This window comes from Ranitomeya imitator, chromosome 4, assembly GCF_032444005.1.
Source record: "Ranitomeya imitator isolate aRanImi1 chromosome 4, aRanImi1.pri, whole genome shotgun sequence".
In the NCBI taxonomy this organism is placed as follows: Eukaryota; Metazoa; Chordata; class Amphibia; order Anura; family Dendrobatidae; genus Ranitomeya; species Ranitomeya imitator.
This window is the reverse complement of record NC_091285.1, coordinates 571935573-571951376: the sequence shown is the minus strand read 5'-3', so window position 1 is coordinate 571951376 and position 15804 is coordinate 571935573. Positions and strand designations below refer to the sequence as shown.

The following is a 15804-nucleotide window of genomic DNA, read 5'->3' as shown; positions in this document are numbered from 1 at the left end:
ACACCGATAACTTGGTACAGTGTAGTCATTTTGGAGCTATCCTGGTGCTACAGATGCTGGCCTTTAGAAAATTGAAAATCACTGCTAGCTTCTAGTTGCCTTTTCTGTACACATGGAAGACAACACTTAAGGGGGCGGCCTACTACTGAACAACCCCATCTTAATAAATTCAGGACCTGAATTAAAATAAAAACCATTTATACTCTCCTGCAGTGTCACTGTTCGCGGCCGTGACGTGACATTGTTTGGTCACGCATCTGCTGCGGCCAATGAGTAGCCCCTGTTCAGCTGTAGCCTCAACTATTTCATGAGACTGGACGTCCGCCATAATGGAATATTGATGAGCTGCTGCGACTCCTCAAGGTTCAGTGGTTGCAGCTGAGATGTGATACAATAATGTCACTCGGTGCTGCAGGAGGCGAGTATACACTGCTTTTGTTTTTAATTCTGGTCCTGAAATGATTAAGCTGCGGTTGTCCAGTATTGGGCAACACCTTTTAAGTTTTCCAAATACCTGAAGTAACATTTCAATTTGTATTGTAATTCAAAGTTGTGTAACATGGCACCTTTATTTTCTTCTATGTGAATAACGCAGACATGTTACCGCTACTGATCTGTTGTTTTGGCAAATTCTTGCATTGCTTGGGTTCTCAAGCATGTTCTCTCATAATTTTTTCATTGTGCTGTTCCTCTTGTTCTTCGTGAATATTTATGAATAAATTGCAAGCTGGATTCTACCTCTCCACTTGTAAAAGCCCATCTGAATGTAAAGATTCAGAGTGTGGGGAAAATGCATATTTTTGTACCGTGTTAGCCAGTAGATAGAATTTGATAGTCCTTAGTGGTTGAAACCTTTTAATGGCTCAAGTCTTCATCAAGCATACAATGCAAGCTTTCGAGACTACTTTGGTCTCTCCATCAGGCAGGCATAGAATGCAAGCTTTCGAGACTACTTTGGTCTCTTCATGAGGCATAGAATGAAAACCTTTCAAGACTACTTTGGTCTCCATCAGGCAGGCATAGAATGCAAGCTTTCGAGACTACTTTGGTCTCTTCATCAGGCAGGCATAGAATGCAAGCTTTCAATACTTCTTTGGTCTCTTCATCAGGCACAGAATGCAAACTTTCGAGACTTTGGTCTCTTCATCAGGCATAGAATGAAAAGCTTTCGAGACTACTTTGGTCTCTTCATCAGGCAGGCATAGAATGCAAGCTTTCGAGACTACTTTGGTCTCTTCATGAGGCATAAAATGAAAACCTTTCAAGACTACTTTGGTCTCCATCAGGCAGGCATAGAATGCAAGCTTTCGAGACTACTTTGGTCTCCATCAGGCAGGCATAGAATGCAAGCTTTCAATACTACTTTGGTCTCTTCATCAGGCACAGAATGCAAACTTTCGAGACTTTGGTCTCTTCATCAGGCATAGAATGAAAAGCTTTCGAGACTACTTTGGTCTCTTCATCAGGCAGGCATAGAATGCAAGCTTTCGAGACTACTTTGGTCTCTTCATGAGGCATAGAATGAAAACCTTTCAAGACTACTTTGGTCTCCATCAGGCAGGCATAGAATGCAAGCTTTCGAGACTACTTTGGTCTCTTCATCAGGCAGGCATAGAATGCAAGCTTTCAATACTACTTTGGTCTCTTCATCAGGCACAGAATGCAAACTTTCGAGACTTTGGTCTCTTCATCAGGCATAGAATGAAAAGCTTTCGAGACTACTTTGGTCTCTTCATCAGGCAGGCATAGAATGCAAGCTTTCGAGACTACTTTGGTCTCTTCATGAGGCATAGAATGAAAACCTTTCAAGACTACTTTGGTCTCCATCAGGCAGGCATAGAATGCAAGCTTTCGAGACTACTTTGGTCTCTTCATCAGGCAGGCATAGAATGCAAGCTTTCAATACTACTTCGGTCTCTTCATCAGGCACAGAATGCCTGATGAACAGACTGGAGTAGTCTTGAAAGTTTGCAATTTACAGTCTTTTCAGTTAGCCATTAAAAGGTATCAACCACTGAGCCAGTCTCACCCAGTGGACAATTTATTCATCAGTTTTTAGGAGAAATAACAAGAACTGCACAAGTGTTATGAGAAAAGATGATTGATCATGAAAAATTCACGTATAAATTAAAATAGATGTATTGAAGAGATGACTGGCCATCGGTAACCGTTTGAAGGTAAGTAAATTGTTGCCACAAAGAGTTTTAAACCCAGAAAATCAATCCTACTACCTCTATTGACAAGTGACACGTTTAAAGGATCAGAAAAAAAAATTTTTTTTTTTAGTTTTTTTTTCTCCCTAGAATGCGCTCCCCATAATGTGATTCTCTCTGTTTGCACACCAATTCTAAGGTCTTTATTAACAAACATGTTTTCTTTCTAAGGTCCTTGCCACACAGAATGTGGAGACAGAGGATGTGATGGGCCTGGTTCAGAGCAGTGTCACAACTGTATCCACTATAGTATTGGGAGTATCAAGTCTGGCAGGTAACAGAGGACATGGCTTCTTATAGGCAATAAGAACTGTAGAAATTAGCATGTTCACAGATCGTGTTAGGCCATGTTCAGATGTCCAGTAATCATCTGTTAGAACAGATCCAGCAGTAATATGTTGGCAAAAATATTTTGCAGGCAGAACTTTTTTTGGAAGGATCAGCTTCAAATGGAATAAAATGGATGGCTATTTAACGGATCCAATTTCCTTAGAATTCAATGTTAAAAAAAAAAAAAAAACTGATCCAGCTAAAATAATTTTTTCTTTATTTTTTTTTTTTTTAAGATAAAGTTGTCTGCACGACAATGGATTACTGCTTGATCCATTCTAATGGGTGATTACTTGACATGTGAATGAAATCTTAGTGGTGGGGAGACGGTGTAGGCAAAGTTCAGATAGAGCGAGGGAGTACTCGGGAGACAATTGGAGTCCTGTGATAAGTTTGGGTATGGTTTATTGAGGCAAGGCCAGTGGTAAGTACAGCTATTTTACTTTTTAATGTATATTTTTATATTATATTGGTCGCTGAGCACCCTATGATACTCCAGCTATCCCACTGCTGTTCTAGACCGTTTTTCTGTGACCACACTGACTTCTGAGTTCCTCTGTTGCAGCGTTGGCCATTGGAAGTGGATATTGCATTTTGACCAGTGTAAACTGATAACCTTAATTATTTCTGTTTTATGGTGTATTCAGAAAATGTGTGAGCACCTGTCCCATGGGATACATGGCAGATGTTGCCGGTAGGAGATGTAGACGCTGCCACAGAGGATGTGACTCCTGCTTTGGACGGGGGCAGAATCAGTGCAACTCGTGCAAGAGAGGGTTCTACCTGCAACCTGAGATGAATACCTGTACGACGTCTTGTCCAGCGGGAGCCTACGCTGAAGAAAGTAAATGTTTGCTTTACCCTATACTTTCTATGCATAGGTGTGCTTATGAATTATCCTGCTACCACCATTTTGGTTTTATTTTTAAAAATGTATTTTTATATTTTTAATGAAAGGTCAACATATGTCAAGGGTCAGTTCCATTTTGTTACTTCAGCTGGCCATGCACTCGAAGTCATTAGGACCGGCTAATGATCTGGGGGATTGTCAGTGGTTTGTTGAAATAAACTACTTTCAGCTAAAAAAAAAAAAGCTTGTCACCAAGAGCTAACTTGTGTATATCCAGATTCAGGGCTCATACTCATCTGCAAGAAGAACGGACAAGTGCAATCCGATAAAAAATTGGATTGTACTCTGATCAATGTTAATCGAGGAGTTACAACTCATCTGCGACTTTTTTTTTTGTCAGCTGAAATCAGACTCTTAAAAAAAAAAAAAAAAAAATCACAGCATGCTGCCGTTGTCCTCATTTCTCTCGGATGTGAATCGCCAATGTAAGTCAATAGGTGCAAGAAAAAAATCGCACAGCACTCGGCCATGCGAGTGCTGCCATGGTCATCTGGAGTAAAAAGGGTATGTGCATTATGAGATTTTTTTTGAGGCAGTCAAAATGTCTAGTTTTCTATTGGAAACGCTCTTTATTTGGGAGGTTCTTGAAACATTTTGGAAGTTTTTTCTTTCCTATAGCCTTTTTTGAGCATTTGATTGGACAGTGCTTAGTTGAGAGTGGTTCCCATCAGGAGATGCTTCAAAAAAAAAGGTAGCACTTTCTTTTTCCCCACCATGAGTTTATCATGACCTGAAGTAGAAACAAACGCTCAAAAGACGGAACATCTGAACAGCAACATGGTTTACAGTAGAAATGAATTGGAAGAACGTTTGACGCATTTTTGAGTGATTCTTTTTAATGGATAGATGTTCTATCAGATAAAACACTGATAGACCACATACGAGAAGATTAGACATGTGAAGGAGGCCTAAGCAGAAGACAATATTATGCTGATAGATTCTCTTGAATATTCGTTTTAATGACGCTGTCGCAATTCAATTTATCTTCATTCGTATGAGCAAAGAAAATAATTTTTGATGTGACTTTTATATATCATTAGTTCATTGAGACTTATCGTATTATGTTCTTTTTAAGGTCTCAAGAGATGTCTGAAGTGTCACCAAAACTGTAAGAAATGTCTTGGCTACCCTGATAAATGCGTGGTGTGCAGGGATGGGTTCAGGTAAGTCCCCAGCTGCATGTTTAGCTGTTGATATATGAAAATCCATAGAAACATTTGAATTTAATTAGAGAAGAGGGAACCGTATCACCCGATTCGGATTCCCCTGTTTTGTTTTTTTTTAAGTCAGCGAAATTAAATCTCAAACTTGTCACGTTAGTTGTCATGGTTAACAAGTCACAGACTGAGTTGGCAAAATTTGCTGGGAATTTTTTTTCTTAATTACTGATGTTTTAAATTAATATTTTAGACCTTTGTGCTTAATGGTGACTCTTAAATTATGTCGGTTGCATGCCTTGAATGCTTGTTTAGGCTCTGTGCAGGTTTGTCCTCTAAGATCTAGATATGGGCACTGGTTTAATATCTAATTTAATCCTGCTTATATGGATAGTCATACACGGCGGGCATTTAAGTGGACAAAGTCTAACTTCTATAATTGTCTCCAACATCAACATTTAAGAACCAAGTTGATCTGTCACCAGATTTCACAATATAAATTGCATACTTTATTAAAAAGATCTTGGGTCTGATGAAGTTAATAGACTTACTGTGAAAATCCCATGTCAAAATGGCTGTATTCGATTTTGTGAAATTCAATGTACACCAGCCTCGCCCAGTCTTAAGAACTATTTATTAATGTAAATAATTTACATTAATACAATTTGTATTGTTAAATCACAGACAGATTCATTTTATGGTTTACCCAGTCCTTGTAGAATTTTATAGAAAATTCTTAATGGCTTTTAACTTCATGTTTTTTTTATCATGACAGTACTTTATTCAACTATTGTAGATGGGAAATTAGATCTGTTGTGTAGTCCTAGTTAAATTCAACTATAAAAGTGGATAGGTTACAGACTCCGAGAAGATAATCTCACGTAACCTGTTCTCAACATAATAGTACATCTTATATAGGAAGGTGTTCCCACAAATGGACGTAGTAGTGATGATCACTGTGGGAGCTCGGCTTAACGGACATTCGAGTTCCTGTAGCGCTGCCCCTGGCTCTTTAGTCCTCTTGGTGCTGCATTCAATGGCAACGGCTGCATTTACAGGGTTGGGAGTAAAAAGACTCCTCATCACATCGCCACCCTGACCTCACTCCTATGCTTAGTGATCGGGGGGGTACTGATGGTTGTCATGATAATCAGAGGGCAAAAAATGACTTCTGGGTCAGCCAGGTGTTTTGGCCTGTATCACTGAGAGATCTAATACTCTGCAATACAAAGGTATTACAGGGTGTTAGACCTCTGATTAGGCAAATTAAAGGTCAAGACTCATAAAGGGAATAAGAAAATAAAGGTTAAATTAAAAAAAACCTGTAAAAATAGCAACAAAAATAATGGAAAAATGTTTCACTAATGGAAACACACTTTTATGTTAAAAAAAAAAAATGAACAAAAAAACTACATATTTAGAATCGTTCTATCTGGAATGACCCCATTTATAGAATTGTCTTATTACTTAACCTTTACAGTAAAATATGAAAAATTGTGTCCTCGGTAGTTGATACCTTTTAATGGTGAACTGAAAAGATGGTAACAAATGGCAAACTTTTGATACTACTCAGATCTCATCAGGCTCAGTATAACACAAAATCTGAAGAGTCATATATTTATACACAACAGGACAGAATAAAGCAGTAATGAGACAAGTGAGGAGAAGAACAATGATCAGTGTGGGAAGGGGAGAGACAGTTGTGGCAGTGAATAGTGGTGCAGTTCATGGGTTAAAACTCACTCTCCTTTTGTCAACTGATTGAGGTCTGGTGTTGTGGTGCTCTCTTGAGGTCTGAGGAGCACATTCCTTAATTGATGTAGAAAGACATAAATCCATGCAACACATTTATTCCTGCTCTAAATGTGTCAAAGGTTGCCATAGGTTTGTTCTCCCAGACTCTCCTGTCTCTCTGGGATTTGACGTTACCTTTGAATGTCATTGATGCGGTTATCAGGATTACAGAATATTTAGCAATTCTTCTTTTTTTCTTGTGTGGCAGTGCGAATCCATACTACTTCTAAGCTTGTCCTGTCACCCATACATATACCCACAGTCAGACATTTGCTGCATAAAATTAAGTAACCACGTAGGATGTGGTGCAGATTAAAGTCCCTGGGATCTTTTAGTCCTGATGTGAGCTTGCAATCTTTATATTATCTGTGGTCATTATAATGGACAGGTTTGACATTTTTTCTGGTTGCAGGGAAACTATCCTGTGGTGGTTGGGGAGAACATGGAGCTTCATTCAGTGATGCTTCTTAGATTGCAGTGCTTCCTAAAACAAAGAAGGGTGGGATCTTGAAATATGAATTTTATTGGGCAACTTTTTGTAATGAAGTTTGTAGTTTCCAGGCAGCTACTCCTTACATCTCCCGATTTTGGATTGTAGGTGACTACTAGAGGTACCTGTTGCTTTCTTCTTTAGTTTTGTAATGTAGGGGATGATTCCTTGATATCCCGGTGTCTCTTGCAATCTGTTTTTCAATTATGCTTGGATGGTAGCCAGATTCAAAAAGGTCTTTGAGGCCCCCATGATCTGTAGGGTTGGAACATATCTGATGGCTTGATTATCGATAATGGGGATAAAAACTGTCCCATTCAAAGGGCCACTGTCACCCCCCTCCAGCCGTTATAAACTAAAAGAGCCACCTTGTGCAGCAGTAATGCTGCATTCTAACAAGGTGGCTCTTCTAGTTTTTTGTTCATGTATTCCCAAAATAAAGCGCTTTGAAACTTATCCAAAATACCTTTCTTTGTCCATGGAGGCGGGTCCTCACTCCCCAGCTTGAACCGGTACTCTGCCGTCACTCACATCTTCAGGGGCTTTCGGTGCAGCCCCCTCCGCGCTTTTTTCGCTTCAAAACCGGCGCCTGCGCTGTGTACAACTGTGTGGGGCAGGCACAGTAAGCTCTGGCCGTCTGATGTCCCAGCCAGGCTTGCAGACTGTGCCTGTGCGGCCGCCATGCCTGTGAATCCCAGCCCCGCACTGTGCATAATGCATAACACACTGCGGGGCTGGGATTCCCAAGGTGGGTGGCCGCACTGCCCGCACAGGAGCAGCCTGCAAGCCTGGCTGGGACGTCAGACGGCCAGAGCTCACTGCGCCTGCCCCACACAGTTGTACACAGCGCAGGCGCCGGTTTTGAAACTAAAAAAGCACGGAGGGGGTGGCGCCAAAAGCCCCTGAAGATGTGAGTGACGGCAGAGTACCGGTTCAAGCTGGAGAGTGAGGACCCGCCTCCATGGACAAAGAGGTATTTTGGATAAGTTTCAAAGCGCTTTATTTTGGGAATACATGAACAAAAAACTAGAAGCCACCTTGTTAGAATGCAGCATTACTGCTGCACAAGGTGGCTCTTTTAGTTTATAACGGCTGGAGGGGGTGACAGTGGCCCTTTAAGAGGTATGTTATATGGTCAATTGGCTTCTGGTACCAAGATATCTCTATTTTATGGTTTTGTATCTTGATGATGATTTCCAAAACTTAAAAGGGGTATTCCCATCTCCTATCCCAATATGTAGTAGATGTAATATTAGCAAATACCTCAAGTAAATGTAGTATATTTTTTCCATGGTTATAACCATTATATCCACTGATATAGTGACAGCTAGCTGCTATTGGTCGTAACCATGGATACCTAAGGTCCTACAATGCCTGCACATGAGGAAAGACATAGCGAATCAGAAAAAACTATACGACCTTTCTAATTGGAGGTATTTGCGAATATTATTTTTGTTAAAAAAAAAAAAAAGTGTAGAAGTAACAAAATCAAATCTAAATCTAGAATCACTGTATTCGAAGGATACACCTTGCTTATCACTTATACTACAAGGTGAATGGCATAAAATGGAATGAAAACACTTCTTGAGCTGCTGTTTATATGTTCACTCTGCCTCCTGAAAATTAGAATACAGCTTCATTCAAGTTTATTCTGTATTCTACACTAGGTGCTTAAATTGGGTTTTAATTCTAAAGCCCCGATTCATCAAGACTGGCATTTTTCCTCTGGAGTAATACTCGGAGTAAGGGATGCAATTGTTGAACGTTAATTTGATGAGCGTGGGCTGCTACCAGGGGCTGACTGGCAAATTTTAGCCTGGGGGGCAAGCACACAGCAGTGGCCCATGAGTAGCGGCTCATCCTTAAAGGGGTTGTCGGATCTTATGCTACATGTCTACAGACACTATGTGTGAATCCTCATATCATGCGCTATGAAGATTCTCTGGTGCCGGCAACAGGTGGTCTTGTGACTGCAAGCATGCGATATATATATTCCCAGCCACATTTCGACTAGACTGTTTTGGGCCTTGTTCAATACAGTTGCATTAGGCCATGCAAGTCTGGTCGGCATGTGACCGCATGTATGCAAATCACAAACTTACAGCCACACACCCGCCAAATGACCACAGCACTGCCAGCAATGTGAGAAGCACAAGTCTGCAGTCCAAAGAATGACAGAGTGAATGCACCAATGGCACACACACACACACACGCACAGCCCCACTGTATAATGACAGACACATGCACAGCCCCACTGTATAATGACACACAGCCCCACTGTATAATGACACACACAGCCCCACTGTATAATGACACACACACACAGCCCCACTGTATAATGACACACACAGCCCCACTGTATAATGACACACACACAGCCACACTGTATAATGACACACACAGCCCCACTGTATAATGACACACACACACAGCCACACTGTATAATGACACACACATAGCCCCACTGTATGACACACACAGCCCCACTGTATGACACACACACACACGCACAGCCCCACTGTATAATGACACCCACAGCCCCACTGTATGACACACACAGCCCCACTGTATAATGACACACACACAGCCCCACTGTATGACAGGCACATGCACAGCCCCACTGTATGACAGGCACACGCACAGCCCCACTGTATAATGACAGGCACACGCACAGCCCCACTGTATAATGACAGGCACACGCACAGCCCCACTGTATAATGACACACACACAGCCCCACTGTATAATGACACACACACAGCCCCACTGTATAATGGCACACACACACAGCCCCACTGTATAATGACACACACACACACACACGCACAGCCACACTGTATAATGGCATACACACACAGCCCCACTGTATAATGACACACACGCACAACCCCACTGTATAATGACACACACACGCACAACCCCACTGTATAATGACACACACACGCACAGCCCCACTGTATAATGACACACACACGCACAGCCCCACTGTATAATGACACACACACGCACAACCCCACTGTATAATGACACACACACGCACAGCCCCACTGTATAATGACACACACACACACAGCCCCACTGTATAATGACACACACGCACAACCCCACTGTATAATGACACACACACGCACAACCCCACTGTATAATGACACACACACGCACAGCCCCACTGTATAATGACACACACACGCACAGCCCCACTGTATAATGACACATGCACAGCCCCACTGTATGACAGGCACACGCACAGCCCCACTGTATAATGACAAACACACACCCACAGCCCCACTGTATAATGACACACACGCACAACCCCACTATATAATGACAGGCACACGCACAGCCCTACTGTATGACACGCACAGCCCCACTCTATAATGACACACACACGCACAGCCCCACTGTATAATGACACACACACAGCCCCACTATATAATGACATACACACACACACACATGTACAGCCCCACTGTATAATGACACACACACGCACAGCCCGACTGTATAATGACACACACACACACACACACACACGCACACACGCAACAGCCCCACTCTATAATGACAGGCACACGCACGGCCCCACTGTATGACAGGCACACGCACGGCCCCACTGTATAATGACACACACACGCACGGCCCCACTGTATAATGACAGGCACAAGCACAGCCCCACTATATAATGACAGGCACACGCACGGCCCCACTGTATAATGAGACACACACGCACGGCCCCACTGTATAATGACAGGCACAAGCACAGCCCCACTATATAATGACAGGCACACGCACGGCCCCACTGTATAATGAGACACACACGCACGGCCCCACTGTATAATGACAGGCACAAGCACAGCCCCACTTTATAATGACAGGCACACGCACGGCCCCACTGTATAATGACACACACACGCACGGCCCCACTGTATAATGACACACACACTCACACACAGCCCCCCACTGTATGACAGGCACACGCACAGCCCCACTATATAATGACAGGCACACGCACGGCCCCACTGTATAATGACACGCACGGCCCCACTGTATAATGACAGGCACATGCACGGCCCCACTGTATAATGACACACACACACACACACACACCCATTGTATAATGACAGGCACACGCACGGCCCCACTGTATAATGACACGCACACGCACGGCCCCACTGTATAATGACACACATGCAGCTCACAGATGCACGCAGCACACACACGCACGCAGCTCACACACACGCACGCAGCTCACACACACGCACGCAGCTCACACACACGCACGCAGCTCACACACACGCACGCAGCTCACACACACGCACGCAGCTCACACACGCACGCAGCTCACACACACGCACGCAGCTCACACGCACGCAGCTCACACACACGCACGCAGCTCACACACGCACACATGCACGCAGCTCACACACGCACACATGCACGCAGCTCACACACACACACGCACGCAGCTCACACACACACGCACGCAGCTCACACACACGCACGCAGCTCACACACACACGCACGCACGCAGCTCACACACACACGCACGCAGCTCACACACACACACGCACGCAGCTCACACACACGCACGCAGCTCACACACACACGCAAGCACGCAGCTCACACACACACGCACGCAGCTCACACACACACACACACACACTCTCTCCTCATACACACACAGACACTCTCCTCTGTGGTGCAGGGGTGGCTGATGTCCATGTGCAGCTCTTCAGTTTCTCCTGCTCACAGCTCTGCACTGTCCGGCACCTCCCCCGTCTCTCCTTCTCTGCCGGGATAGCAGATAAGAGCAGGAGAAGCCGGAGCTCCGTGCACACACAGGCGGGTATGCCGGTATGCTGACCTTTCATCTTGGCTGCTGGCTCTCTCCCTCAGAGTGGCAGTGGCGCATAGGAGCCTGCTCATCACATACCCCTGCAGCTTGCATGTTAGGGCTGCTGGCGGGAGGACACCATCGCGCACTACAGGTGCGCTATGTATTAGTCACTGCCAGTCCTCCAGCGGCCCTGTGCAGCTGCTTAGACACCGGCCCGGGGGGCATATGCATTTCTGCCACCTGGGCCAGCCCGCGCCTGGCTGCTACGCCCTGACTCACTTGAACTCCACTCAAATTGTTGGAGATGGGTGAAAATCGCTAAATATTTACACAGCCTTAGCAACTTTTCACAGCTTTTTACAACTGTTTTCGGACTTAAAAGATTTGATGAATTGGGGCCTAAATCTCCAAAATACAGGATTCAGACACAACCACTGACCGAACCATTCACTGTAATGATGCAGTTTGTATACTTTAGACTCCATCTTTCCTCTGTTTCTGGTGGGATCTTTCTTTTTATGCATGCACGATACACAGTTAACCCTTTTTTGCAACTCTAAAAGGAACACCACCAAAACAGAGGCCAGATAAATTCCAAAGCGACTAGATCTGTCTCATAATTGTCAGTGGTTCTGTATGAACCACGAATTTCTCATATACTGTCATTTTTATTTAATGAATAGGACAAATAAAAATAAGCAACTTTGTAATATATCTTATCAGATAAATCTTCTTTCTCTGCCAAAATTGATCAGCCATTATCAAAATTCTCATTTCTGAGGTAAATCATTCAGTGAATACGTTCCCATTACTGAGATAAAAGATGGCAGCTGCTACTGATAGCATTCTATGTAGGTGGGAGGAGCTAGACAAAGCTCCTCCCACACCTATCTACATGGAATCTTATCAGTAGCCGCTGCCATCTTCTATCTCAGTAATGAGAAGGTCTTCATTGAATACAGATTTTATTTCAGAATTGTGAATTTTGATAACTAGTGATAAGCGAGTATACTCGTTGCTCGAGTGGTCTCCGAGTATTTGTAACTGCTCGGAGATTGTTTTCCTTGCCTCAGCTGCATGAATTACGGCTGCTAGACAGCTTGAATACATGTGGGGATTACCTAGTAACCAGGCAACCCCCACATGTACTCAGGCTGTCAAGCAGCCGTAAATCCTGCAGCTGCGTCAACAAAAATGAAATCTCTGAACAGTTACAAATACTCGGAGACCACCCGAGCGTGCTGGGGAAAACCCGAGCAACGAGTACACTCGCTCATCACTAATAATAACTGATCAATTCTGGCAGAGAAAGAAGCAGATTTATCTGATAAGATATATTACAAAGATGCTTATTTTCACCTGTACGATTGATTTATGAGATCAAAATTAAAATGATGGTTACTCTTTAAGCTCAACCCACAAGAAATTGATGCGGATATTAGACATATGGTAAATATTCACAAGTTTGTTTTAAGTGCTTGAAAATAAAAAGTTCAAAAACTGCAATTTTTTTCAAAATTTTGGGGAAATCGCAGCAAACCATATAGACTTAAGTGTACTGCGAATTCAAAGTACAATGCGTCATAAAAAGCAGTCTCTGAATCATTTGCTATTCTCAAGCATTTCAAAGATATTACCTGATAAGGTGACATGACAGATTTCAAATATTTTGGCTTGGTCAGGAAGGTGAAACTGGCTTTTGTGGAAAGGGGTTAATTTGCTGATGTGGTCAGTCTGGTTACATACAGGCTGCTTTGTGCAATTTTATATAAAAGTATAAGATGAAAACCAATGTCCAGAAAGGTTCAGTACACTTGGTTTTATTATTTTACTTGCTTATACAGCGCCAGTAATTTTACAGCACTTTAGACTTCATCATCCCTGTCGCAATTGGGGTTCACAATCTAAATTCCCTTTAATATGTCTTTGGAATGTGTGAGGAAACTCCATTAAAATAAAATTCTAAAAATACAACATGTCCGAACAATAAGACAATTTTTTTGCTTGGGCTCTCGAGTTGACCAGGTTTTGAAGAGCATGTCAGGATATAATTGGGTGATTATAACATGCACGTTTACCTTTTTCTGGGAACTGTCAAGGTCTCATCACCCCTAATAAAGATATGCTGACATTCTCCTGTTGTGAAAAAGGTCAGAAGTTCATTCCAGTGTAAAATAATCATCCAGAAAGCAGACTGAAATTAATGGTCATATTTAAATGGAGCCAATCATGAGCGCTTGTCTCATTTGATCGTGATCCAAAAGAAGGAACAAGCCTCCTCAAAGATGCTGTCAATTATGCACCCACTAATTACCCTACACAGCCACAAACTAATTTTAGCACCAGTCTCCTAATAGGATAATGTTGCCCGCCATGGAAAAGATTGGTGCCATAAAATCATAGGCTCGGATATGAGAGCCACTCCTTTTCTTTCTGGAGTGATGGTCTCCATGCAGAAGCTGTTTTTGAAAAAGGCTGAATGTTTGCTTTCAAAGAACCATATTGATTTGAGCAAATATTTTCCTGTAGCTTGGGTAAATAGGTAATCTGGAGGTGGGCCTGAAAGGACACTCTGTTGGTTTGTAGAATGAGGTGTAAAAAAATGCAGGAACAACCTTTTTTAAGCACGTGCTTCTTTGATCTCCTCGGTGTCACATGGACACATTCATTTTAGAAGCTTTTTCCTTTTTTCTAGTGCATTGAAGGAAATGTCTTCATGATGAATAAAGATCCTGTGGTATAACTCCTACTAGGAGAACATTAATGCATTTTGGCCAGAAACTCTTAATTTTAAGATGTTAAGAATTATTTCACTCATGTTATGTTTTCTTCCAGTTTGTTTGTCTAATGACTTTCAGGACCACTTTCCTGAACAGCGACTTTGTTTTATGGATCCTTTATATTGTAGTGGAAAAAAATTAAAAGTTAAAGGCTTTGTTCCAATGACTCAACAAAAGTAATGTTCACATACCTGACACCATCCCTGTAGTGTCTCATATCTGCCCATATAAATCTAGATATAAAAATGTAGATCTTCTATTCTCGCCAAAAGTTTCTCTACATTTAATGTAGCGAAAACTTTCTTTTTCTAGACGCATAGTAGCTGACAGTTGCATGGCTACTGAGTTTTTTTAAAATCATTGTCTGGGACTAAACAATGAAAATATCAACTATTTCTTGAGAAGCAAATAATTTTCTGTACTCGGCAGCAGGAGGAAATATCAGCTGTGGGGGTGCATGGTGTCTGATGCCTACCTATCTCAAATTAATGACCTCTTTGACAGGTGATTAATAGTTTACGCACCTTTAAGGATCTCTTTGGCTCAGTGTGCATAGTGAGAATTCAGTGAAAACATTTGCACTGAGTGATCACTTTATTGGAAACATTCTTTCATGATTAGGGTTTCACTGTATGGAAATTACATATGTGACCCCCTGAGTGCAAGACGTTTTCATAATTCCGTCACGGAATGGGAAGATCAAGCAATTTGATTCTGAATGAGGTGCAGTCATTAGTGATGAGCGAACGTGCTTTGGATAATGTGTTAGCCGAGCATGCTCGGGTGTTATCAGAGTACGGTATCTTGGGCGTGCTCAGGTAATATATTCGAGTCCCTACGGCTGCTTGTTTTGCAGTGGTAGAAGGCACAACACATGCGGGATTACCTAACAAACAGGCAGCTGTTGCAGCTGTCTAACAGCCGCCAAGCATGCAGCTGCAGGTACTCGAACATATTACCCAAGCACTCCCAAAACACTTTGATAACACATGAGCATGCACGAATAACGCTATATCTGAGCATGTTCGCTTATTACTAGTGGTCATCATTGCTGTATTAGCTGGGGCCAATATTTTGGAAACTCTAAACCATGTTGGGTTATCGCCGGCACAGAATGGCGTGATTTGAGAAAAACTACAAAGATATTTGATACTGTGGAAGAAAACAAGGTGTCAACAGTCAAGCAAATTATAGCCAGTTACAATCCTGGTGCTCCACCTAACATGTTCAAAAACAGGTCAGGTTGTTGCTTTGCACGGACGGGCTATAACAGGCAGCAAAAAATTGGATCAGTG

At 42.6% G+C, this 15804-nt stretch overlaps 1 protein-coding gene across 1 annotated transcript in view; it reads left to right on the top strand.

Moving 5' to 3' along the window:
- Positions 1-15804, top strand: part of PCSK6 (proprotein convertase subtilisin/kexin type 6) — a 284049-nt gene that overhangs the window by 244848 nt on the left and 23397 nt on the right. Inside the window, exons 15-17 of the mRNA XM_069766332.1 lie at positions 2385-2487; positions 3191-3387; positions 4529-4616. Of these exons, the coding sequence (XP_069622433.1) occupies positions 2385-2487; positions 3191-3387; positions 4529-4616 (388 nt within the window). The remainder of the gene's footprint in view (positions 1-2384; positions 2488-3190; positions 3388-4528; positions 4617-15804) is intronic.